The sequence below is a fragment of the Lissotriton helveticus genome, chromosome 1_1, assembly GCF_964261635.1.
Source record: "Lissotriton helveticus chromosome 1_1, aLisHel1.1, whole genome shotgun sequence".
Taxonomy (NCBI): Eukaryota; Metazoa; Chordata; class Amphibia; order Caudata; family Salamandridae; genus Lissotriton; species Lissotriton helveticus.
In genome coordinates this window covers 292,057,499-292,084,394 of record NC_136057.1, presented here as the reverse complement: position 1 = coordinate 292,084,394, position 26,896 = coordinate 292,057,499, and the positions used below count along the sequence as shown (strand labels likewise).

The 26,896-nt window shown below is 42.5% G+C and overlaps 1 protein-coding gene across 1 annotated transcript in view; it reads right to left on the bottom strand.

The window, feature by feature from the left end:
• LOC144797766 (aldo-keto reductase family 1 member B1-like) overlaps nucleotides 1-26,896 on the bottom strand; it is a 207,643-nt gene that overhangs the window by 128,237 nt on the left and 52,510 nt on the right. Inside the window, exon 4 of the mRNA XM_078668557.1 lies at nucleotides 24,792-24,898. Coding sequence (XP_078524683.1) covers nucleotides 24,792-24,898 — 107 coding nt within the window. The remainder of the gene's footprint in view (nucleotides 1-24,791; nucleotides 24,899-26,896) is intronic.

Genomic DNA, 26,896 nt, shown 5'->3' with positions numbered 1-26,896 from the left:
CCCCGAACTAAAAGGAATCCGTTCGAGTGACCTAATTTCGGTGGAAGTCAAGGAAACCCCGGGTAGGGGGGTAGAGGAGTCGCTGACAACTTGGTCGTCCAAGGACCTGGTGGACAACATTGCAGCAATGAGCGGAAGATTCGAGGCATGGGGCATCAGGCTTAAGGTATTGCAACATCCAAGGTATCCATATCCCTTTCTCAACAAACTAAACGAAGGGAAAAGCCCAGGTAAACTCCAGGCCACATGCTTACGTGGAGCACATTCCAACTCACCAACACTGCCCCTGCAAAAGAATAGGCACCGCAAAAGCGAAGGTCTAGGCACTACCGGGGGAAGCCTACAGGAAATCAAGGATTGGGCCTGGATCTCAAAAACGCTGAATGATAAGCACTCCTAACCAAGGACGAAAAATACCGGAAATAGCAAGGGAAGACAACGAATCAATTAACATCTCACTCTGTTCATGGAATGTGCATGGCTTCAGGGATTTGGGCCAAGATCAAGATACCGCAACCTTTTTAATGCAACAACAAATAATTTTGCTCCAGGAAACATGGAATATGGGGGCAACCTCAATACCTGGTTTCATTGAACATCATTGCCTGGCAGAAAGACACTCAAACTATGGTCATCCGAGAGGGGGCTTATCAATTTTTATAACTCAAAAGATAAATTGGGAAACAGAAGAAATAGACACAGCGTCAAACTGGATCCAAGTGATCAAGGTAACCGTAAGGAACAAAATACACAACTCCTCCTAATAAATGTTTATATCCATCCGGAGAGAAAGAAGCAGAATAGAAAATACGTAACTATAATAAAATTATTAAATGCATTGCAGAAAAGCCATACAAATTCCCATATGGTGATTGCCGGCGACTTTAATACCAATCTTTTAGCGTCCAAATGGGGAAGAAACAGTAAAGCTCCACAGGGTGCGTCCGACTTTGTATGCAAATTAGCATCACTTGACCTGATAATCATGAATGGCAAACCCCAGTGGGATTCACCCCCAGCGGCAACATACTTGAGCGGGAAGGCTGCCTCGACAATAGACTTTATAATAACTAGCAATAATCTGTTTTCAGAGATAAACAGTTTCAGAATAATTTCACGACCAGAAAGCGACCACCTGCCGCTGACTTTGAACCTGAAGAACAGTACAAAAATTGCTCAAAAGCGCAATGCCATCATGCAGCAGCCAGAAACGTTCAATTTGCACAAAGTAAAATGGCAAGGAGTGGCCCAACAATTCATGGAGGAGAAAGTAAAGGCCTATAATGAGACCCAAGGCCCAGTACAAGAACAGGCGCACGTAAACCATTGGGAGCAATTGGCCGAGTTCTTGCTTCAAACCTTTCCCGCTTCCAATCCACACAGGTCAATAAAAACATTCAGAAGGGAGCCTTGGTTCAATCGTGATCTCAAAATGCGCAAAAGAGAGATCGCAAGAGAAGTGTGACGCCTATCCCATGAGGGAGAAAAGGGCCTAAAGCAAGAAAAAACTAAATTGCAAATACTAAGGACTGCTTACAGAAAGAACTTGGGAAAAGCAAAATTAGCGCATAAAGAATCAATCTGGCAACAACTATTAATAGCCAGCAAAAAACCCAACAGCAGCAATTTCTGGGGGATCATTAACACATTAACAGCTGGTCCAACACTTCAGCAAGAGGCAGGAATCGGCGCAGAAATTTGGATAGATCACGTTAACACCCTGTTCAACAATCCCACGAGGAGTCCTGAACAATTACATCAGGGGCCACACCATGACCAAATGGATGCTCAAGACGGATCCAGTTACGCTACATCAAAAGATAAATCACTCCATCTGAACTCGTTTTGCAATGAACAAAGCCCCCTGACTAACGTGAAAGACCTAAGCAGACTTATAAATAAAATAAAGTCTGAGGGAGCGGCTGGGCCAAATGGAATACCAAATGCAATTTTCAGGAACAATCCAGAGATGTGGTCAGAAATCCTTACCCCAGTCTTCAATGAGAATTATACGTTTTCTAACATCCCGGTTTCCACCCCATATACAAAAAGGGAGATCACAGCAAGCCGGGGAACTACAGACTAATCTCTTTGATTGACGTGGAGGCAAAATTATATGCTTCGTGTCTACTGATCCATTTACAAGCCTGGATGGAGGAAAAAAACATCCTCCCCAAATTCCAAACAGGATTCAGGCAAGGCATGGGCACTCAAGCGAACCTCGCAACTTTAGGCCTCTTGACGGAACAGGCGCAAAGAAGGAAAGCCCGTCTCTTTGCCTGTTTCGTGGACATCAAATCTGCATTTGATAGAGTGAGCCGGAGTCATTTATGGAACAAACTCAAAAGATGGGGCCTTCCAAACGCGCTCCTCTCTGCTATCATAACCTTGTATTCTGATACTTGGACAAGAGTCAAGCTGGGAAACGGGCTGAGCACCACCGCAATTGAAAGAAGGCTGTGTGTTGGCCCCCAGCCTTTTTAACCTGTATTTATCAGATATTGCCACACATTTTGAAAACCCAGATTGCCACCCCACGAAATTGGCCAATGAGCCACTCGCAATCCTCCAATACGCAGACGACATAGTCTTGCTGAGCCAAACCCCAGTGGGGTTACGGAGATCAATAAATACCCTGGCATCCTACTTGGACACGGAACAGCTGGAGATAAATAAAGATAAAACAAAAGTCGTCCGCCTAGTTGACAGTAGAAAACGAAACTTTAAATGGATAGTTAAGGGGGCTCATGTAGAAGAAAAAAGTTCATACAAATACTTGGGGGTAACAATTGGGCAGGGTACAAGCCACAAAGAACACAAACTGGTTCTTAGAGCAAAGACTCAGTCTCTGATCTATGCTTGCAGATTAATGCGGAGAAAACTGGATTGCCCAAATCATTCTCATCTGTTAAAAGTAATGGCTGCCCAAATCCAGCCCAGTTTGTCCAATGGCCTGGTTCCATGGCGTGGCAAAGATTTGCATTTACAGAACGAGTTGCAGTCAAAAATCTACAAACTGGTTTTTGATTTACCAAAATACGCCTCACCAGACCAGGTAAGACTGGAATTTGGGCTCCAGGATCAAAAATACAGGGGAATGAGCAACTTCATTAAATTCTGCCACACTCTCCGATCATCCGAAGTGGGCACATTGAACAGACTCTGCTGGGACGAAGGAGCAAGAAATGCCAAACTCTTGGGGGAGCTTCCTGAGTACCTCCCTGGCCAGTTTGGAACTTCAACCAGCATGGGACAATACGATGGATAGAGTTTCCTTTAACAAAACAGTGAACGTCGCCACCAAAAAGAAATCTTTACTGGAAGATAAAAGGGCGCTTACAAAGAGGCGGCACGGATGGACAGTTATAAACTCATATAGGACATCAAAGCCACAAGCCTATTTGTCTGCCCATTTCAGTACTCATTTAAAGATGTGCTTTTTAAAGTTCAGGATGGGTGTGCATGACTCCAAGGACTTATGTCCCTCATGGATGCCAGCTTTTAAAACAGAAGCTTGTCGATTATGTGGAGTCAAAAAAGAAACCTTGATCCATTTGTTATGTGCTTGTCCAGCCATGCTAAGCCAAAGGAGACAGTACCGAAAGGCGATTTTCATCAAATTGAACATTTGATCTAGCAGACAAGCAGTGATAAGCTGGCTGGAGGGTTCATCATGCACCCTGGCCTGTAGAGGAGTTAAATATATGAAACTTGTCAATAGTTACCTATTGCCAAGCAGTTACTGACTAAATAAAATCCCGTGAAATACCTCCCCACACCTTAAACTGGGGGTACATACTCGTATTTCTCTTATATAACTGGATTTTAAAACTGTTTATTGTACAATTTTTTCTTTTTCGCACGTATAATAACAATCTTAGCTGCATGTGCAGATGTATTTTATTTATTCTTTTGCTAGGGGGGGGTTTGTAATGATTTTAAATAATCAAGCAATAAACTTAAAACGGAAACTAAAACTGAAACTGATTCATTCATTGCCTTGATATAATGAAGTCACCTAGTATCATCCTGTGCAGTTTATGCTAAGACTACTTTATGCCATTTCTATGGTGCACCCATCTGTGTTTTCAGCTTTTCTCTTAAAGAATCCCTTGGTTCATAGTAACTATCAGAAACCTTTCCTATGAAGACATTCACCAAACTTCACAGTACCTACAGAAGATCCTTCTTATTCTTGTGGTCCCTGTTTAATTGAAACTAGATCTGTTTCTTCTTTAATAAGGTATTGTTAATTTGAGAAAGTAGATTATCACTCTGTACACATTCGACCCTCCAAGATATATAATCATTTCCTTGTAGAGGACTTTACATATTTTCTTAATTTGCCCTTTTGACAGTTGCAATTATCTCATTTATATTATTCTCCAGTATCTATCTTATATAGGTAATTGTCAGATAAGTAATGGACCTCTATCTTTGATTTTCTATCTTCTCCTGTCAGAGGAGTGTCTTTCACTTCGATATGTTGCATCAAAAATGGGTGATGGATTTTCTGAATACCATGCATGATCATTTTCTTTTATTTGAGTAAATAGAAACACACTCATCCTGATCTGTACGCATGCTCTACCTCTTGATTCAATAGCACTCTCCTTTCACATTGGGCAAATCCTGGTCTTTCTTCTGATCACAATTCTGTCACTAACCTACTTTTTTATTGAGTCTTAATCTAGTAGATATCTCAAATCATATTTAATTTTTACTATCGCTATGAACGAGCATGAAATACATTCCAGGTTCTTGTGGTTCTTCCTGAAGAGGGCCTGTTTGTTCACCCAAAAACACATGGAGGAGATTATTATCAATGAATGATTAACTAAGCCATGATCCTTGTTTTAATTTGTATACATTTCATCGTTTTTGTGATTTGATAACTGTTATGTAATAATAATTGTTCCTGTAGTCCCTTGGTTTTTTTTCTGTAGTTTTAACAAGCGAAATTTGTTTGATCTATTGTCATGTTTGGATAGGACTAGTTTTTGCTACTTAGAAATATGAAAGAGATGTTGTGAGATAATTTCAAATATAAAAAAAGTTTATTCCGCTTGTTAATTCATTTTATATGTGATATCAGGAATATTATCAGATTCCTCATAATAATTGTAAATACAAATAAAGGATGTTTTCTATTTCCATATTCATTTGACCTATAGCCATCTATCGTATGTATTATTTTCAATATGTTACCTAGGGGATTTTTGCTGCATTGTCGAACTATCATTAGAGGCCAGTCATTTTTCATTCTTCAGCAAAGAATATTCCCCTTATTCATTAAAATAGAATAGATTTCACAGAAATAATCATCTTTGGAGGAAGCATTGGAAGGAATCAAGAGGGACATGTGACCTATTTGAACATCCACTCTTATGTCCGAATCTGAGCAACACTGGTAACAAAACGCATGCAAGGACCTCCAAGTGACAAACTTGCAAATCCCAGTAAGAAGAACATTCTGATAAGGATCTGCAGCAGCGACCTCACCACTCAAGGAATGGGCTATAGAATGCACCAGAAGCACTGTGGTCACTTTTACACCGGTGGATGCATTCCTCAATCCACTTAGAGATCTATTGCTTGTTTTCCCTATGTTGCCTTGAGCACTGGAGGCCAACAGTTTCTTGATCGTCTGTCATAATTAGTGATCTCGCCGAAATACTTCAGTGCAAATCTCACATCTAAAATATGGAGAACTTGCTGTGCCAGAATCTCTGAAATTAAGGGGCATATTATCAAGGGATTTATCTCCGCTTTTTTGGCTTTAAAAGCAAAGAAAGCGGAGATAAAATGATCTCCCTATTACCTATCTGTCGCTAACACCAGTTACTGACAGCTAGTAGGAGATAGCGACCATCTTGGGCCCCGCTTTGCATGTCAGAGATATTTATCACTAATGACATGCAAAGGGGGCGTGCCAAGATGTTTGCGACTGGAAACAGTCGCTAACATCGCTATCTCCTATTACCAACTTTTGGAGATATTCGCGCTAAGCGTGAATATCTCCAAAAGCTAACACCTGCCCTGAGCAGTTCTTAGCCATGTTATCCAATGGGAGGTGGATAACATGGCTAAGAGCATTAGCTCGGTAATACATGAATATCGCTGACTTTACAGCGATATTCATGCATTTCGGCCGATTTTTATCGCTTAGGAGATAAACCTTGATAATAGCAAGGCTCCTAAGCGATAAAAATTGCTGCAACACGGCGATAAAATTATTGCTGCTAAGCCAACATAGTTGGTAATTATCGCTAGTTGTTGGTAATATGCCCCTAAGTGTATAGCCTGATTAACATGACATTCCAGACAGCACCTTGAGTATGGAGAATTGACGTGTCCTGAGCACCATGTAATCTCAATTAAAGACTATAAGTCATTCATCCAATGACAATACCTGAAACTCATAGCCCTTCTTGCAGATCAAATGAATCAAGGAAAAGATTGGGTTCAACTCACTTTTATTACATTTGTGCACCATTTCATTCACAGGTGATTTTTAGCCCATTGTGGTCTAAAACCTCTTCTTGGGTCACATTACCAATTATATGCCTGTTCCTTTCCTTCTCGGACTAGCCAACCCTATTTTTTCTTTTTTCTGTTGAATATTCCTTTGTAGTGTAGAGGAGCATAAGAAGACAACCCTGACTTACTCTTGCATAATTTTGCCCCTCCTGTCTCCCCATCAACAGTATTCTGGGATTCACATTAGAATCCTGTTAAGGATGCAGTGAGGGCTGGGCCTTGTTACTTGCACTGCTATGTTAGCATAGGCTTATTAGAAGTGTAAATGCCTATTTTGCCTTTTTGCTGCTTTTTGCATAAGACACTGCATATAACTGTTGTTGTAAGTTAGGCTGCGTGAAATGCTTCACATGAGAATGGCTTGTTTTCAGCATCCCTAGCCTTACATCGTGACTTTAGTCTGCACACTGAGTGCTAAAGCCTCCAAGGTTATCATAACAAGGTAGCTGTTGTTCGGTCTGATCGGCTCACGTTTTAGCCATAACATATATGCAGCTGCAAGCCAACGTGATTCTGGCTCCTTTAATAATGCACTGTAAGCATGATTGGAAGAAGCCTGTTTTTCCAGAGAGACCGAGAGATTTTGCAGATCCTTATGTGATACATTCCTGCTGATTCTAGAGGGATGGGGTCCCCAAACAAGCCTAAGAGACCTTCTATATTTTATAAAACATAGTTCCTATCTAGGGAAGGTGTAATATTAGGCGCTATAAGACCTATTTTCACCATCATTGTAATTTGATTTCTACTTTTGTATTTTATGGAATTGTAACAATGCTGCCCTTATTATTTCTGATTGTATGTCTGCTTATGTTAGCAAAAATACTGCATCTTAGAGCACATCATTAGAATAAATATTTTAACTTTACCCGTGTCTCTATTTACTCCTGTTGCGGATTGGTATGAGAGTACAACGAAAGAGTGTTCTTATTTCCCACCATTCCTGAGTATAACCTAAGTCGCATGTTCTGGGTTGTCTAATCATTGGTTCGAAGAGCTAATGTGACACTGATGCTAGTTGGTTAGGGTTTCTAGGCACTAAGGTGAGTTTTTTGATACACCACAATTCACTGAGGTCCTGGGTCTCTGTGTAGGAGCAGAATCCCTGGGACATGGCGCACCTAACGTTGAGGTTTTAATTTGAGACTCTCGAGTAGTGCTTATATCAGTCCAGGACCCCCTCACTATTGTTTCCGGTTGACAGTGGTGATGGATAAACCTATCTATAGTTACATAGGTCTTTCCAAGCTTGATATCTAAACAGTTTTCTATTGGATTACTAGTTGTGCTACTTTACTTTGCATTGTTTTTTGTCCTTTCTGTGTCGTTATGGCTGCCGTTGATATCCTGCAGCACAGTCAGTTAGCTGTTTGCAATCATTTTTAAGCTTTCAACGTCCCCTTGGAAGGCATGGCAGTCATTTTGTTGTGAGTGCTGACGTGGCTTACCCGTTTTAGCTTTTCTACCCATGGGTTACGTTTCTGGCAGTTAATGCCGATACCAATGTGTTTCATACATACACTCCTACTGCCGTGCCTATTGAGTATACTCCTTATAGGACACATGAGATTCCAATTTCTGCTTGGCAGCACCAAATTTGGTTTGATGGCGCCCTCCCCCGCTCCCTAACAACAGTTAGATTAGGTTCGTTGTCCATTCCAGGAGCTTCTTGGCCTGTTTTGGCTGGATTTACCCCACACCCGAATGCGGGCGATGTCCCATTGCTGAATTGAGGCCCCTTTACACCTCTGCAGTAGCGGTTATTAGGGCCTTGGTTCATTGCATTTCATGCAACATGCAGGGTGGGTCCCTGGTGTTGCGGTGCATCCAGTTGGGCCGAACAGATTAAAGCTTAGTCCCGATATGGTTAAGGAGGTTATGCGCAAGCGTCCCCAAGATAAGGATGAAATGCCTTTTTGGCTTGCCGAGAAATTCAACCAACTGGAGGCAGTATTTCCTAATACAACTCCTGTGGAGAAACACAGGATTCTTACCATTGGTTTGCAGAAAGACTTGGTGCCTGAAGTGACTGAGTGTACCACTTGCGGTATGGTTTTTGTGGCAGTCTATATGATTTGCTTCGGCACACACTGTCAATGGCTGGCCTGCCCTCCATCATTAAACATATCCAATGGCTTTTTTGCCCACAACCTGTCCTCTATTAGTGGTCAATGGACAGCTTTTACCAGTGGTGGCAAAGAGCGCCAATTCCATCGTTTGGCTATGGGCTACAAAAATAGTCCAGGCGTTTTGCCGCCCACATATTCTCTCTTTTGGAGGGGCTCGACGCAGATGCATGCTCGCATGTGGATGATATTTATCTCACAGATGACGAATTATGGCCACATCTGTGTTGGGTTGACCGCATAATTTGAAATGTTGCGGATTTTGGCTATACATTACACTTTGCTAAATCACACATTGTAGAGTACACAGTGTTGTTCCTGGACTACGAGCTCAACAATGAAGGTCGAGGTTTGGCTCCTCACTTCTTGGAGAAATGCGCACAGCTGCGCGCTCCTACTACACTAAAAAAACTACAGTCTTTACTAAGCTTTTTGAATTTCGTGCGTACTTATATTCCAGATTATGCCCAGCATATCAAGCCTCTTTACAGTGTCGTACAACCTACCTACTCCAAATCTTGCTGGCTGCCTGCTCATTCAGCCATTTTGCAATCTTTGCAGGCTGATCTACTAGAATCTGAGCATATTATCAAGCACAGCGTTAAAATTATCACCGCTAAAGCAGCAATAGTGGGCTTGAGAATTCCAATAGAAGCCCATGTTGACACCAGAACATGGGCTTCTATTGGAACTCGCAAGGGCATATTATCAAGCCCATTATTGCCGCTTTAGAAGCAGTTTTCTGCCACTAAAGCGCCAATAATTTGAACGCCGTTTCTTGATAATATGCCCCTAAGTTCTTACTGACTCGTGACAACCACACCAAGCTGGTGATAAGAATCGTACCTGGGGCAGTGGGTTTCACATACCTGACCTTTAATGAGGGTGACGCAGTACCTATCGTTTACAAGTCACACTTGTACACTTCGGCTGAGTTGCGGTTTTCCACTGTGGAAAAAGTTTTGACAGCAATGCAAATGGCGATTCTCAAGGAACGTGCACTGTTGCAGGGAAAACACATTTTGGTTGTTACTCTGTATCCTGCCTTGGAGGCAGTGACGAAAGCCAATGTACCAAATTTGAAGGCTTTTCACCCACGGTGGATACAATGGGCCATGTCCTTGACATCTCCAGATGTCACGTTCATTTTTGACTCCTCTCTGCAGACTCAGGAGTTCCTGAAGTATGAATTCATTCATCCTGCTCCTCTGACCATGAGGCCCTTGGAGGATTTCCATTGTATCATTTACACTGACGGTTCCGCGCAACCGGCTACAGTTCGAGACACGTCTATTCTTCAGCCTGCGCAATAGTGGTTGGTACTATGGTGGATGGTAAATTCAAGTCCGATATCATGCGTACACAGACATTAGGGGACTGTATCGCTCAATTGGCAGAGCTTTGTGCTCTGATGCTTGCATTAGAGTACACAGATCCTAGTGTGAGTACTCTTATTGTAAGTGACTCTTACTACTGTGTCCAATTATACAATGACCATTTATACTTTTGGACTCAAAATAACTTTCGTGACTCTAAAGGTCGTACAATAAAACATAAAATGATCTGGGTTTGAGTGGCTGAACTAAAAGAACGGCTTCCACTCGTGTTTGTGATTCATACTGTTGGTCACCAGCGTGTTGGAGTTCACACTGTTGGCAATAGTCTTGCCGATGAGGCTGTGAAGACAGCAGTTGCTACATATTCAGTAGCAGCAGTTACAAGTTCCAAAAGTATGATTGATGATGACATCATTATTGCCGCAACAGAGAAGGGAGGTAATTACCCAAAAGTTTTCCCTTCTAAATACTCTTATCATTCAAGTCCTGATAAAGTTCCTTATGTGAAAAATAACGACGTTGGTGACAGGTTGATTCCCAACGTGGACTGCAGGCAAACTTTGATTACAGGAGCTCACGAGGGCATGGCCTCAGCGCATGCCGGCGTGTCAGCTACTGTATCTCTCCTACAGCAGCGTTACTGGTGGCGCGGATTGTACAAATAGACGTGTGACTATGCCCTTCATTGTGACATTTGCCAGCAGATTAAATCTTCTACTGCTGCAAGCCCACCCCAGACGCAGTTCAGCATATCTAATAAACCACTTGCGTGTGTTTATTTAGATCACTGCGGTCCTTTTGCCTCTGATACTGCATATAAGTACATCTTAGTTGCAGTTGATTCTTGCACGTGCTTTGTGTGGGTGTGGCCCTAAAGGAGTGCTGATTCCAGAACTGTTGTAAGGGATTTGCAGGTCTTTGTGGGAATTTTTGCATGTGGTACCTTCTACTCGGACCTGGGTCCAGCGTTTGCCTCTAAGGCATACAAGGATGCCATGTGTTCATTGGGGGTCTAGGTCAAACTTTCGTCTCCATATCAGCCTGAGGGCAATAGTGTTGTGGAGCGGATGCACTGTGACTTAAAGCAAACTTTGACAGCTAGGGTATTAGGTACAGGCCGGAACTGGCTAGCCCACCTCAATAGCGTTCAGCGTGCACTTAATAATCTCCCTAGAAGGTCGCTGGGTGGGCGGACCCCATATGAAATGCTCTTTGGTATCAAAATGTTTGTTCTGGACCTTGGAGGTCTAGACCAAGCGGCATAGGCCGCTCCCTTTGATGTAGATGAACATTGTACTCTTTTCCAGAATCTACAAATATCCCGAGACAGTCTTGCAAAGGAACATTTACCCTCCACATCTGATGCTGCGTTGCAGATTCCGGTAGTTGGCTGGCTACCCAGAGTTGGTGAACTGGTCCAAGAAAAGTTTGCAAACAAGAAGGAGTTTGGTCCCTCATATCATGCTCCAGTCCCTGTGCTTGGTGTGCAGGGTACAAGAACAGTCATTTTACCTCCACTTCCTGACCAAAAGGAAAACAGGTACATCTCCATTGACAATGTCAAACTACACAGAGTGGCTCATTCTTCTTAGTATGACACCTGCGGTCTCTTGTCCAGCTATGCTGCGAAACTCTATTTTGGCTCCGACACCGACTGCCGGACCTGATGATGCCATTGAGATGAATACAGTTACTAATCCACCGGCTGCTGATCCTCTTGATGATACTGAGTACACATATCCCACAGATTTATCCATGCCTGATTTAGAGACTTGTGTGGCTAATCAATCAAGTTTTTAATTTGACACCAACTCTACCACATCAAAGTCTCCTTCAAAAGTTTCGATTTTTGCTGTTTAGTTTAGAAAACATTTTTTAATTCCACCATGGACTTATGTTTGGCTGGTGCTTTTTTCAATTTGTTTGATCATGTCCATTGGATTTGTGGTGTATTTTTTCCGTCTTGTGAATGACCACTATGTTAAAGAAAGAACTACAATTAGACTAATTGATGGAACTTTGGCACCCCACACCTCATCACACAGAATGAAGAGGGACCTAACATTCATGAATATCACTGCTTGGCCTGTCTTGGACGGGATTGTATGGGATGCTGTCAAATTCCAGATACACGGACTACGGACATTACTAATGTCCATAATGTACTGCCTGTTTCAATGAGGGATGTGGTTAAACAAAATATTCGCTCTGATGATTGGGACGTCCAAGCAGTAGAAGCTCTATTTTCTGATTTGAAATATTATGCTGCCTTTGATGCTGAAGATTTGTATTTAGATTCTGCTAATTATGCTGATTTATTCTGTTACCAACACTACGGTAATCACTTCCTGCACAAAGCAAACACATTTAGAAATGTGGTTATTTTCACACAGTGGGAACATTGCCCCGCTCCTATTTAAGGCAGCTCCAAAACTCTTTTGAAAAAGTTTTCATATTTTATTGATTTTAATCAATCCAACCCTGATGCATTTTATTTTAAGATGGCTGAGAAGTCCTCTTCCAAGGTTAGACTTACCCACACAAAATTATTATATTCAAAGTCTTTTATAGGCCAATTGGCAATAGGAGGCTATGAGCTGTGGAAAGATACCATTAATCTTAAATCTGTTTGGGGTTCTAAGCATTGGCAAGTGCAAGGCACTGAAGCTTTGCATCGTGTATGTCTCATCCCGAACCATATGTTGTTTCTGAATTCGAATATTTCACAAACCACCTGCTTTGGATTGGCTACGTCTTAAAAGTTAAATGCTCCCTCAATTCCTGATTTGGGAGAATACCCCAATTGGAATAATCATACCAGTAGGTCCCTTCGTGATTTACAGACTGTTACAGAATTCGTCCTTTAACATTTCCAGTTTGGATCCCAAAGGCTGGCTGTTATGGCAAAAAAGTGCAGATTCATGCCAGCATCGTTTTCTGGGTTAAGCCCCTGGTTATACACAAGTTAGGGTGGACCCCCGTTTTGAGACTGACCATTCTGTCACTACCTATTCTGTTGGCAATCTATGTCAGCCCTGGCTCAAACACTCCACCTTGGCGTCAGTTAAACTCCACTTGTCTAAATTAACTGATTCCATTGACTTGAATGACTTTGTAAAAGGTCCTGCAACAGGCAGGTCTACGAGATGGATTTATGCAGTTTACAATGAAGTTTGGAAGCTGTCCCAGATTAAAGCTGCTTCAAGGTTACGTGCTATTGATTAAGTTAATTTAGAAAAAGTGCTTGCAGTTGTAGATAATAGCATTAACACGCTTTCTTCCCGAATTTACACATTAGATAATATTGTTTCTTCTGTTGTTGATATTGTGCAAGATGAGGTCTCAGTCCTGTACCACGGTCAAAATCAATTGCGTTCTATTATGCAGTTTGCATGGACTTTACAAACGTTGAAGGCTGGGAAGGTGCCTTGGGACTATAGGAACACTTCTTCACTATTTTTACAATTTAATCTGACTGTTAAACAACAATTTATGTCAATGAAAGATGCCACGTTTTCACTTTTGCATATTGAAAAGTTAGAACCCTTAACATTTTCAGTGGGCGAGACAAATTCTGCTGTTTGGCTTTTTCACAGGTTAATAACGCTCCCTTTCCCGCTGTTTACATTTGAAGCGTGCATGAAATACTATGCCATAGGCAGATATGAACCATTAGGTAGCGCATATCTGCATGAAGTTTGGTCACTTCCGTTCGCCATATAGTTGTCTAAGGGAGGGAAAGGAAGTTTATTTGAAAGTTGAGTTTTGCACTTCCACCCCTGATCGCTCATTGGTTTGTAGTAATTTACAATTGCACGGTTCTTGTAATACTGACGCGCCAAATTTGGCCTGTATTTTAAAAGGTACACCCGCTCCGGATATTACACCTACTTTCACGTTATTAGCAAACGGTAGTTATTTACTTTTAAGAAATTAAGATTGCTGTGGTATGCTGGCAGGAATTCTGTACACAGTGACTGTTTTCCAACGTGTTATCTGCTGTAAGAATGTTCTGTTTCCTTCTCTGCATGGGAAGCTCGATGTATCCATCTGGCCTTCCATTCCGACCATGAAAGCAGAGTTCAACAAGATGAGTTGAATAAGGGCTCTTTTGTCTCAAAAAGAAGTCGCCCTTACACCTGCACATGAAACTTCGTCCTTCACGTGGCTAATAGTCGTACTGAGGTCCGTGCCTTACTAAACACAGATCTCCCCCTGCATTTTGGGGCGTTGATTCACACTATCTTTAATGCCTCCTCGACCACGGGCTTGACATACTTTTTAAAAGTAGTAAGTTCTGGCCTTGTAACCTCATTTCAAACTATATTCGGAGTAATACCGGCATTTTTTCATTCTATTTTTTCCAGACTCTTTGGTGGTTTCCCGTTAATTCTCGCCGTGGGTGCCGGTGTACTGCTGTTAATTTGCTTACTCCAAAATGGTTGCACTTTCTGTGCCCCACGACGGTCTGCCCCGGATTTTCCAACTTCATAACCGGAAGCTTGAATACTATGGATCGCTACCTCTGGCGACTATGAGTGTGGCGTATGGTTTATCTTTAAGGTTTTTGTATTTTACCTGCATGCAGCCAGTTTTTCACTGCCTGGATTGCAGATTTCAGTGGGCCCTGGATTTGTGTCTCTGCAACACGGTGTCTCCTAAACTGGATTATGATCTACTAATGAGTCCCTTAGTTGCTCATGAACTAGACTGTTCTGGAGTCGGGATTACGGCCTGAGCAGCGGCTCATGAGGTCCTAGGCAATTGGAATATATTGACTGCAGCCCATGAATTTCTGGCACGCAGTTATCTTGAAGAACACCCGAGTTGTCCTCTGATGGTGCAAGAGGCTCCGTCTGTTGAAGAACACGTGTATTCTTTCCCATTACTGAATTGGATGGCTGAAATGTTCACTGACTTCCTATTGGAGGCGGTTGCAACGTACTGTGCCTATACGCTGTTGTATTGAAGTTATGATTTGTTTTACTCCTTCATAGACACGTAATGGACTGATGGATTTTTTTTCCCTTAACATTTTTTTGTTCTCTATCACTTTTCAGGTTACATGTGTTTTGACACTATACATCCCTGTTGGGTTCTATATTTTTTTTGGTTACTAATTCGGATTGTACTCCCAATTATCCACTTTGGCGAAATTTTGAAATTGGTTCTGTCTCATTCGAACTTGAACTCTGCGTTCTACAACTTTGCCCTGGCTATTGTGTGTTCTCCGATCAAGGGAGGGTGTAGTAAGGGCTAGGCCTTGTTACTCACACTGCTATGTTAGCATAGGCTTATTAGAAGTTTAAACACCATTTTGCCTTTTTGCTGCTATTTTCATACAACACTGCTTATAACTGTTGTAAGTTAGGCTGCATGAAATGCTTCACATGAGAATGGCTTGTTTTCAGCATCCCTATCCTTACATCGTGACTTTAGTCTGCACACTGAGTGCTAAAGCCTCCAAGGTTATCATAACAAGGTAGCTGTTGTTTGGGCTGATCGGCTCACGTTTTAGCCATAACATATATGCAGTTGCAAGCCAACGTGATTCTGGCTCCTTTAATAATGCACTGTAAGCATAATTGGAAGAAGCCTGTTTTTCCAGAGAGACCGAGAGCTTTTGAAGATCCTTATGTGATACATTTCTGCTGATTCTAGAGGTATGGGGTCCCCCAAACCAGCCTAAGACCTTCTATATTTTATAAAACATAGTTCCTATCTAGGTTGGGGGTAATATTAGGCGCTATAAAACGTATTTTCACCATCATTGTAATATGATTTCTCCTTTTGTATTTTATGGAATTGTAACAATGCTGACATTATTATTTCTGATTGCATGTCTGCTTATGTAAGTAAAAATACTGCATCTTAGGGCACGTCGTTAAAATAAATATTTTAACTTTGCCCGTGTCTTTATTTACTTCTGTTGTGGATTGGTATGAGGGTATAACGAAAGAGTGTTCTTATTTCCCACCATTCCTTAGTATAACCTAAGTCGCATGTTCTGGGTTGTCTAATCATTGGTTCCTTTGCTATGGGACGAAGAGCTAATGTGACACTGATGCTAGCTGGTTAGGGTTTCTAGGCACTAAGGTGAGTTTTTTGGTACACCACAATTCATTGAGGTCCTGTGCACAGTTCTGTGTAGGAGCAGAATCCCTGCGACAAGGAACTCTAAGGTTTTCATTTAAAGATCTAGCATTAGTCAAGAGCTTTAGGGGAATATTTACATGCCCCATGCCCCGCTGGTGCATTATTTTAATATTGGAAAAAGTGACATAACCAGTGGCGCAAGGGGCTTGTAATTAAGCATACACGTTTGCTTCAGTCCTCTATTAGTTACAATGCTCTTTGATACACAAACTATTACCAATTTTAACTCTTACCCAGGTTTCTGAGTACAGTAAAACAATTGCCTGTTATAGGGGAGTCATGATTACCCCAAGGTGACAGTTTGTTCCACAGAATCAGTAGATCAACTCAGACGCAGGGAATAGTCAATGAAGAACACAAATGAAGGGGCTTGTTTCTGAGTTATTACATGATGGGCAATATATGATTGTGTCACGATATTATCCATAGTGCTGCAATTGGGTGTGTGAAACCCATTTGGAAGAAGAGAATGGTGTTCTTTTCTTCTGCCCATTGTTAAAGTTCCTGTAGCAGAATTCTGGTATATGCTTTGCCGTCAATGTTCAACAGCGCTATTATATGGTAGGTAGAAGGATCTGAACTATTGCTGTTGTTTTTAAAAAGAGGGCATAAAATGGAACTATGACAAGAATCTACAGCAGTAAAAACTGAAAATGAAGCCCTGAATAGACGTGTCAACCAGGACTCTCAATATTATATATCAGCTTTTAAAAGGCTGCTCGGAATTAAATTCAGCCCAGGAGATCTGCTTTGCCCAGATATGCTTCAGCACAACTTTAATGCTCCCTTTTTCAATGAGGTAACTGCTATTGATTCCTCGATCTTTAGTATATATATATATGGAATTATTTCAAAGACAGTGTGAGGGTAGATTGAGGGTCCAAAGCCAACCTGTCATCATTGTAAATATTTAAGATGCAATGCTACAAATTTTTGTAGTGATTTCATAATTTCTGGCCTCAACTGGTGGCCATTATAAAGGCACTGTAATCCCTAGAAATATGTGTTTTAGTGCCCGTGTACTAACTGATGTTTACCATACTGTTAGCTTTTCTTGTGATCCATGTTTACTCTATTAAGGCCATTGTAACCAACCTTGCAGTTTATGAGCTCGCATTGAATACAAATCTAGAGTCGTTAGAGTTGGCTTGTGGCTGCCAACCCTTTCTACGAATTGAGTAATCTGCCTATTGTGTAAAACTAGAGCAACATACGTAGGGTCTAAAATAGACCATATACTGTAAATGTATCACACAATGCCAAGGATATTAGGAGAAACAGGTGAAACATTCATCTTTGTTTCCATAATAAGTCTTATTTTAACAAACGGATTACTGATGTGTCAAAATGACTCTCTGTTGGACACAACATTTTTTTAAATGTACTCTGGCAGTAGTTGAGCAATATTAAATAAAAATTCACAGTTATGATAACTTTCAGCCCAGAAAATTGATGCACAAGTTTCTCAATATCTTCTAAGATCTGCTGCTGTGTGAACTGTGTTCTGTATGCTTAAATGAACATTATTAAATAAGATGCTGTACAATTTTTTTGTTCCTTTCAATATTTTAAATTATAAGGGCTTGAAAGAATTTAGAAGGGTTCATTGGCTTTACATTCACTTGTATGGCTGTTGAAATATATACTGACAATCTTCCTGATGATCTACTATACCTGAACCCATCCACCAAACCCACCGACCCAGACGCCACCGCCCGCAACCTCTGACAGTGGATCAACGACTGCGCCAACACCCTCGCCCTCAAGAAACCCTCCAACAGCCGCACCAGCAAGAAAGCCACCTGGTTCACTGAAGGACTCCAGACCTCCAAATACACCTGCAGGAAACTGCAGAAGAAGTGGATCCATGAACAAACAGCGGACAGCCACGCAGCCCACAAGGACGCCACCACCTGATTAGACTCGCCAAGAGATCTGCCTTCAAAACCCGCCTAGACAACAACGCACATGACAGCAAAGAACTCTGCAGCATCATGAAAGAACTCTCCAACCCCAGCGCCAACACCAACGACATCCCACGCTAACAAGAACTCTGCGACTCGCTGGCTACCTTCTTCCGCCACAAGATCACCAACATCCACAACAGCTTCAACATACCGACCACCCTGACAACTCCAGACCCCAACGCACCCGCGTACCCCACCCGCATCCATACCCTGACCTCTTGGACCAATGTCAACGACGACAAAACCCGCAATACCATGAACTCCATCCACTCAGGATCACCGTCACACCCCTGTCCTCACCACATATTCAACAAAGCCAACGCAGCCATTGCACCCCAACTTCGGAAAGTGATCAACACCTCCTTCGAGACAGCCACATTCCCGGAAAGCTGGAAGCATGCCGAGATCAACGCCCTCCTCAAGAAACCCAAGGCGGAACCCCAAGGACCTCAAAAACTTCCGGCCCATCTCCCTGCTCGCATTCCCGGCAAAGGTGATCGGGAAAATCGTCAACATGCAACTGACCCGATACCTCGAAAACAACAACATCCTGGACCTGTCCCAGTCTGGATTCCGGAGAAACCACAGCATTGAGACAGCCCTCATAGCCGCCACAGACGACATAAGGGCCCAACTGGACAACGGCCCTCATCCTCCTGGACCTGTCAGCCGCCTTCGACACAGTCTGCCACCACATACTAAAATCACGCCTCCAAGAAGCCGGAATCCAAGAAAAGGACCTGGAATGAACCACATCTTTCCTTTCCGTCAGAACGCAGAGTGTCCGCCTCCCCCCCTTCCGCTCCTAAGCCACCGTCATCATCTGCGGCGTACCCCAAGGATCCTCCCTCAGCCCGACGCTGTTCAACATCTACATGGCCCCCCTCGCCCATGTCGCCCGCCAGTACGACCTCAACATCATCTGCTACGCAGACTACACCCAGCTGATCCTCTCCCTCACCAAGGACCCACACACTGCCAAAACCAACCTCCACGAGGGAATGAAGACCATCGCAGAATGGATGAGGAACAGTCGACTGAAGGATCCTCATCCTTGGTTCCACCCCCTCAGCTTGGCTGACCACGCTAGGAACAGCACCGACACCCACGCGCCACGCACGCAACCTGGGTATCATCCTCGACTGCTCCCTCTCCATGTCGAAGCAGGTCAACGCCATCTCCTCCTCCTGCTACAACACCCTCCGCATGCTCCGCAGGATCTACAAGTGGATCCCCACCGAAACAAGAAGAACGGTGACCCAGGCCCTTGTCAGTAGCAGGTTGGACTACGGCAACGCACTCTATGAAATGAAATGAAATTCGTTTTTATAAAGCGTGGTAGCTACCCTGAGGCGTCCTAGCGCTACGGACTCGAGCGAGAATAGAGGGTGTTGGAAACCAAACAATTTAGTTAAAAAGGAAGGTTTTTAAGTATTTTCGGAAAGCAAATAGATTGGGTTCCTCCCGCAGTGGGAGGGGAAGAGTATTCCATAGCTTGGACGCGTTGAAAGAAAAGGAGCGGCTGCCACTTCTTGATCTCAGAACTTTAGGAACAAGGGTGAGATGGGCTGTAGCTGATCGAAGCTGCCTAGGGGGCTGAAAGGGAGAGATAAGGGAGTGTCAGATGGCCGGGCCAGTTTTCCAAAGGGCCCAGTGGGCGATACACAGGGCCTTGAATTGGATTCGCTCCTTGACTGGGAGCCAATGTAGTTCCCTCAGTCCCAGCCTAGAAGACTGCCGACGAGTAATTTGAAGCAGAGTTCGGGCAGCACAGTTTTAAATGATCTGAACCCTTTGAATAGTGGATTGAGGTGCCCCCAGGTACAGAGCATTCCCATAATCTAAGCGAGACAGGATCAGAACCTGTACCATAATCTGTCTTGCCTGAAAGGGGAGTAGAGGGATGATTTTGCATAATAGTCTGAGAAGACTGTAGCAGAAGGCGGATAGCACCACCGCCTGTTGATAAAAATTGAGTGAGCTGTCCAACCAGATGCCTAGACTTTTTATTGTGCTTTTTGTGGAAGTGGGGTGTCCCAGACAGGGAGGCCACAATAGATGTGCATTGAATGAAGGGGCATGGCCCAAGAGCATCAGCTCTGTTTTTTCTCCATTAAGTTTCAGGCAGGAGAGAGTCATCCAGTTAGCCACTTCCACAAGGCAACCGCTCAGATGGGATGCAGGGGCGTTCGGCTGACTCAGAGCCACCACCAGCTGAGTGTCGTCGGCATAAGTGATGATATTGATGCCGAAAGGACGGACAATCTCAGCTAGGGGGCTCATATATACATTAAATAATGTAGGGCTCAGGGAGGAGCCCTGAGGGACACCATAGCCGAGCGAGAAACTGGGTGAGACATGGTCAGCTTCAAAGACCTGGAAGGTACCTTCTGTCATGAAAGACCGGAACCATGTGATGGCATTTCCTGTGACACCTAAGGTGTTAAGTCGGTGGAACAGAATTTCATGGTTTACCGTGTCAAACGTGGCACTTAGATCTAAAAGAATAATTGCTGCGGTGCCTCCCTGATCCAGGATACGCCTAGCTTCTTCTGTTACTGCGAGAAGAGCAGTCTCTGTACCGTGTTTTGGAAGAAACCCGGTTTGAGAGGGGTTGAGTAGATTGTTATTCTCCAAAAAGTCAACCAGTGTTATATTTATGTTTCTCCAATATCTTGCTCAACCAAGGCAGCAAGGAGATTGGTCTATAGTTACCTGGGTTATCTTGGTCCAGAGTGGGCTTCTTTAATAAAGCCCTGACCATGGCCCGCTTCCAAGGGGGAGGGACCCTGCTAGCTAAAATAGAGGCATTGAACAGGTTTAAGACAGTTGGGAGGATATTATCTACAACAGGCAACAGAGCTCGTGGAGGGGCTGGGTCAAGAGGAGAGCCAGATTTAACCTTATACATAAAGGATGTCAGTGTGCTAGGATCAAGAGGAGGAAAGGAATCCAAGGTGACTGCATTAGCTGCTCTAAAGGTGGTATTGTGTGGCAAGGCCGGATCGAGCTGGAGAGGGGGGAAAGAAATGTAGATGCTTTGTATTTTGTCTACATAAAATTCTGCTAGATTATTGCATCGGGTTTGGATAGCTGTGGTGTTGGGAGGGATCTGAGGGAGAATAAGCAGAGTTTAAGCAATGCAGTATATTTCCTTAGGTGCTGAGGCGGCTGCTATATTTTTTTGTTCAAAGAACGCTGCCTGAGATTCTTTAATTTCCTTCTTGTATGTTTTCATCGCTTCCCTGTACAAAATTTTACTAGGGGCGGAGTAATCTATTCGCCAGTTCCTCTCTAACTTCCTGCAATTACGTTTCAGTTATTGTAACTTCGGAGAATACCATGGCGCCGAGGGATTGCTGCGTAAAACCTGAGAGGATTTCAGGGGGAGAATGGTGTCAAGAAAGCTAGATATCCAGTTATTATATTCCTCATTTGCTATTATGGAGTTAGTGTTAGAGGAAGGTGTGGAGGCATCGAGGATTGGTGCCCAGAGTTCAGCCAAGAGTTTGGGCCAATTACGTTGCTTAAGGGTAATTGGGGCTGATGAGGGCAAATGGGAGAACTCCCACAAAGGGGGATCAGAAAATGATCTTTCCAAGGAAGTGGACGGAGCGTCCCTACTGTGAGGTGTGAACAGTTACTAAATACCGGATCAAGAGTGTGGCCTTTTCCGTAAGTAGATTCGAGTATTAATTGTTTAAACTGTAGGGCCTCCAGGCTCGCCGTTAATTGCCTGGTGTTATGGTCAGAGGGATTATCCAAATGTATGTTGAGATCTCCAAGAATTGAAAAATTGTCTGGTTTAGAGGCTAAGTTGGCCGTGATGGGTTGAAGGGCACATAGAAACTGTCCAACTCTACGCAGGTATCCTGACCAAACACCTGCGACGACTGCAACGTATCCAAAACGCCTCAGCCCGACTGATCCTCAACGTCCCTCGCAGCAGCCACATCACCCCCCACCTGAGAGACCTACACTGGCTCCCCATTGAAAAGTGGATCACCTTCAAGCTACTCACCCACGCCCACAAGGCCCTCCACAACACAGGACAGCATACCTCAACGACCGACTCAGCTTCTACACCCCCACCCACCAGCTCCGCTCAGACAGACTCGCTCTCGCCGCTGTCCCCCGCCTCCAATGAACGACCGCCGGCGGAAGATTCTTCTCCTTCCTCACCTCCAAGACCTGGAACACCCTCCCTACCCACCTGCGGCAGACCAAGGACCTTCAGAAGACTTCTCAAGACCTGACTCTTCGAGCAGTAGCAGCACCCCCCTCCCCTCAGCGCCTTGAGACCCTCATGGGTATGTAGTGCGCTTTACAAATACTATGATTGATTGATTGATTGATAATTACGGTATAATACTGCTGGGAGTGAGAACTCTTACTAAAACTTTACATGACCAGTATCTTTACACAAGGTTTCCTGGATACACACTGTGCTCTTTTTTCCTATACAAGAGGTTGTATCTGTGTTTTGCAGATGTTTTATTAAGTCAGCCACATTCCACGATGGAATGGTTGTGAAACTTGGGCAAGAACTTCTTGTTTACTTTCCAAACAGGTGCATCAGGAGTTCTGGCTTACACTGGATCCTAGTATTAATGGGAGCCAGCTCCAGGCTTCATCTCTTAGCATTAGAGGTCACATAGCAGTGTCGTTAGTTGTTGTCTCCTATTGTGTTGTGAACTGCACTGTTTGTATTGTGTACTGTATTAATAGCTGCTGTGCTCCTTGTAGGATACAATGGAGCCCCTTTTTATGAGAACCTTTTTTTTGAAGGAATATTGAAGGGATATTGGAATATTTTTAGATCTCCCTTTTGTAGGTCCTCATTCCGCAATTGGCGTATTATTCCTTAAAACTAAGCACCAATTCAGCTAGCTTTAAAGTGATGTGATGAAATGTTGTCCTTAGTGGAGTGACTGAATTTGCTACTTCTGAGTTGGGAGTAGTTAGAATCTCTGAGGTTGCCATCTCAGGAATTTGGCTTGTGTGCAACTATGAGGTTACCTTTGTTGTCTTTGGGGTTATCCTGTTTATGTAGATGTTATTTTTGTTTGCTTTATTAGTTTTTTTCTTATCCTTCCTACTTAATGGTTAAAGGGATGTGTCTAGATTTTTTTATAGGTTTCTTATGTAAATGAGTAGTAGTTTGGTTTTCCTGAGCAGCAATGTTGTTCATTGATAAGAGCTTGTTTTGTTTGCTTGGTGCTATCTTTCAACAAATCCGCCAGTGGTGAGTGGTTAGCCTTAGTTGCTTTCGATGATGTGTTTACACATAACACGGCAGATTTACAAGCCCCTTGCGCCACTTTTGTGTCACTTTTAACATGGGAAAAGTGACGCATAAGTGGCGCAAGGGGCTTGTAAATCTGCCCCAACATGTTTAGCGTCATGATGTTTCCATCATTCCTGGTAAAGTACAGTGCTTATCAATTATCGGAGTGAATGTACAATTACATTGTTGATGCAAAATACTCTAATTGGAGATACAAGTCACTAGAAACGGTAAAAGATCTACTTGTGGTTCAAAATTTTATATTAATGTGTATGAATTCTCTCACCTCTGACATACTTGCCCTTGTTTTGATGTCTGCACTATGAAGCGCTGATGCTGAATTCAGCTGGCTCAGCATCTGAGTTGTCAGTTGTTTCCCTTTTCAAGGTCCTATTTTGTTCTTCTCTTGATAAACCCTGGCACTTATTTGTATTGCTCAATACACTTTTGGTTTATGTCACAGGTATGCTGCTTCAACTGGAGATGTGAAGAAAATGTATAAAAGTAAAAGAAATTAGAGACGGGGTTAGCATTAGATGCGCAGTTACTGATTCCTTGGTCAGGCAAAGCTCTGTCTCAATGAACTGCAAAATTGCTTTACGTTTGCTTATTGTTGCTTAATGAGGATGTTGTAGACTTGGAGATTGGAGAGATATTTTTCTTCATCGTGGTTCATTCATTTGTTTCTAAAAAGTTAATTACTGAAAACATTTTTTCATTTAATCGAAACACCTAGGGCCTCATTTATGAGGCTGTGCGTTACTTTTACACCACTGGTGCGTCACTTTTTGTGACGCACCAGTGGCGTAAAAAATGCGCCTTGTTGCGCCATATTTACAAAGTGACGCATCTAGGTAGATGCGTCACTTTGTAAACCCCTGCGCCACATTATACCTGCGCCAGGTATAATGTATGCAAGAGGGGCGTTTTGACGCACGAAAGGGTCGTAGAAGTGACGCAGTGAAATCTATGAGATTTCACTCCGCCACTTCTAGGGCACAAATGCGTCAATTTCTTACGCCTGCCTCACAGCAGGCGTAAGACTGACGCAGGCCCTTTCACATGGGGCTTGCCCCAAGTGAAAGGATACATTGCTCGAGTTGCGTCACTTTTGGGACACACTCCAGCAATGCGTCACTTTTGCGCCATACAGATACATCAGAAATACTGACGTATCTGTAATTCCTTGCACAATGATGCGTCATCCTGTAAATATGACGCATCATTGGTGTAGCAAGGAGGGCGCAGTGAAAAGTGACGCATCGCTGTTTTCACGCAGCGATGCGTCACTTTTCATAAATGAGTCCCCTAGATTTTAGTATCAATTAAAAACTATACAATGTAATAAACATAATAGATAAAAATTATGAGCACTCACGATGGTCTGTCAGGGGAGCCTAAGGGACTGTAGACAGTCACAGCAATCCCTTTAGACTGGCAGTACTCCACAAGCTTGACCTGGGTTAGGTATGGGTGGCACTCAACCTGAAAGTAAAGATAAATTAAGTCAACCATTATGCTATCAGAAGATGATCTTGGAAAGCACTGGGCACATACAGAAATGGTTTGATTGTTTTTGTTCTTGTGATATTTCTATCTGTATTTATCCATATTTAACTATATTTCACTACTCCATATTTATTTTTGATGGGGGAATAAATGAATATGCAACTATTATATTTCCACAGTATGCAACTACTCAGTGTATTTCACAACTCGATATCTGTAGGCTTGTATGTGCTAAGTAGCCATATACAGTAAATAACATACACCTGTTAAACAGAAGCACTGTTGTATGTGTATTATGCTGTAAATGACCCGGTGGTTATGGCTGACAACATGGAGAAACTTCAAAAGATAATCTAAGTTCTGCATTTTGGCGGTTTCATAGTAATTACAGGGAAACAATAATTTTAGTATCTGTATGAAAACAAAAAACTGGATTTAAAGGTAATTTGGTATTAAAGCAGACTCACTCTTTCACCCCTGTAAAATGATCTGTTTAAATTAAATATTGTGTAACTTATGTATTTATCTTTTTATCAGGTTCATATCAATACATTAATTATTATCCGCTCTACCTAAATATTCTCAGAGTCATCACCTGTCAACAATCAAATCATATATGTATATCAAGCTTGCCTTATCACTCCTCTGGTCATGTCCATCTAACTAGGGTTCTGCCAGATACCCATCTGCCTGGAGTTCTGACATATTCCCACAGCTACCCCAATTGTTTGCACCACATTACTTTGGTATCTACCATGTAAGACCTTCCTGTATTGCAGCTCCTTCCATTCCCCGTTGATTGGTGTTCCTTTTTTCATTCTAGGATGTCATTGATGTATGATACCCTTTTATAAGTTTCTTACCTCCCTCTTTTTGTCATTTCCATTCCTTCCCATTACTAGCTATGTTCGAAGTGGTTTTACCATGGATTCATTATGATTTACTTTTAGTATTTTACCACAATCTAAAGGCTATGTTAGATATGATATCTTAACTACTCCCATCCACTTCTCTAAATCTTCTTCAGATTTTTTTGTCAAGTCTACTGTCCCTGATATGGGTTTCTTCTTCAGGACCCCATTGCATAGGATCCTTTTTCCAAGACCTCCCCTTTTGGCCCAGTGTGATGAAGCTAGTGTATGGCTACGTGGCTGATAGGCAGGAGGGTTCCCATGGGTGCAAACCTATGTCTCATTTTACTGCTTTTGGGTGTGGAAACTATTACTATGTTGCCTATATTACTCTATATGTGTATATATATATATATATATATATATATATATATATATATATATGGATCTCGCTCTCTCTCTCTCTCTATATATATATATATATATATAGATAGATATAGATATAGATATATATATATATATATATATATATAAATATATATTTATTTTTTCAAAAGCCCTTTTCTGACAAGAAAGGCGTGGTGCAAACTTCTCCATGATTATTTAAAAAAATAGCTTTATTCCACTCCCTCGGCAGACAAACGCGTTTCGGAAAAAACTTTTTAAAAAAAAGTATATATATATATATATATATATATATATATATATATATATTACCATGTGTGACTGTTAGTTGAGGGTGTTTTCATGATGGGATGCAGCTTGACCATAATCCTCTTTCAGTGGTCAGTTATTATCCTACAGGACCACATCATGTGGATACAATGTGTGTGTCCGTTTCTCATCTTCTCGGATAGTGACTTGTTCTGGTGCAAGAAATCTTTTTTTAAATTTAGAGGGGTCAGGTAAGTTTTATGTTAGATTTTGTATTGCACTAATTTGAATCTAGCATTGTTTCCATGTAAGCAAGCCTTTTCCAATGTAATGTCAGGTAACAGTTCTTGATTATCCTTGTCGCTTTGCTGCCTAACTTTCCAGCGTTCAGCCTCCACAGTGCTTTCTAGAGGAAAGGTGCCGATTTTGACCTGTGTGCAAACTCCACAATTCCTATGAATGGAAAACC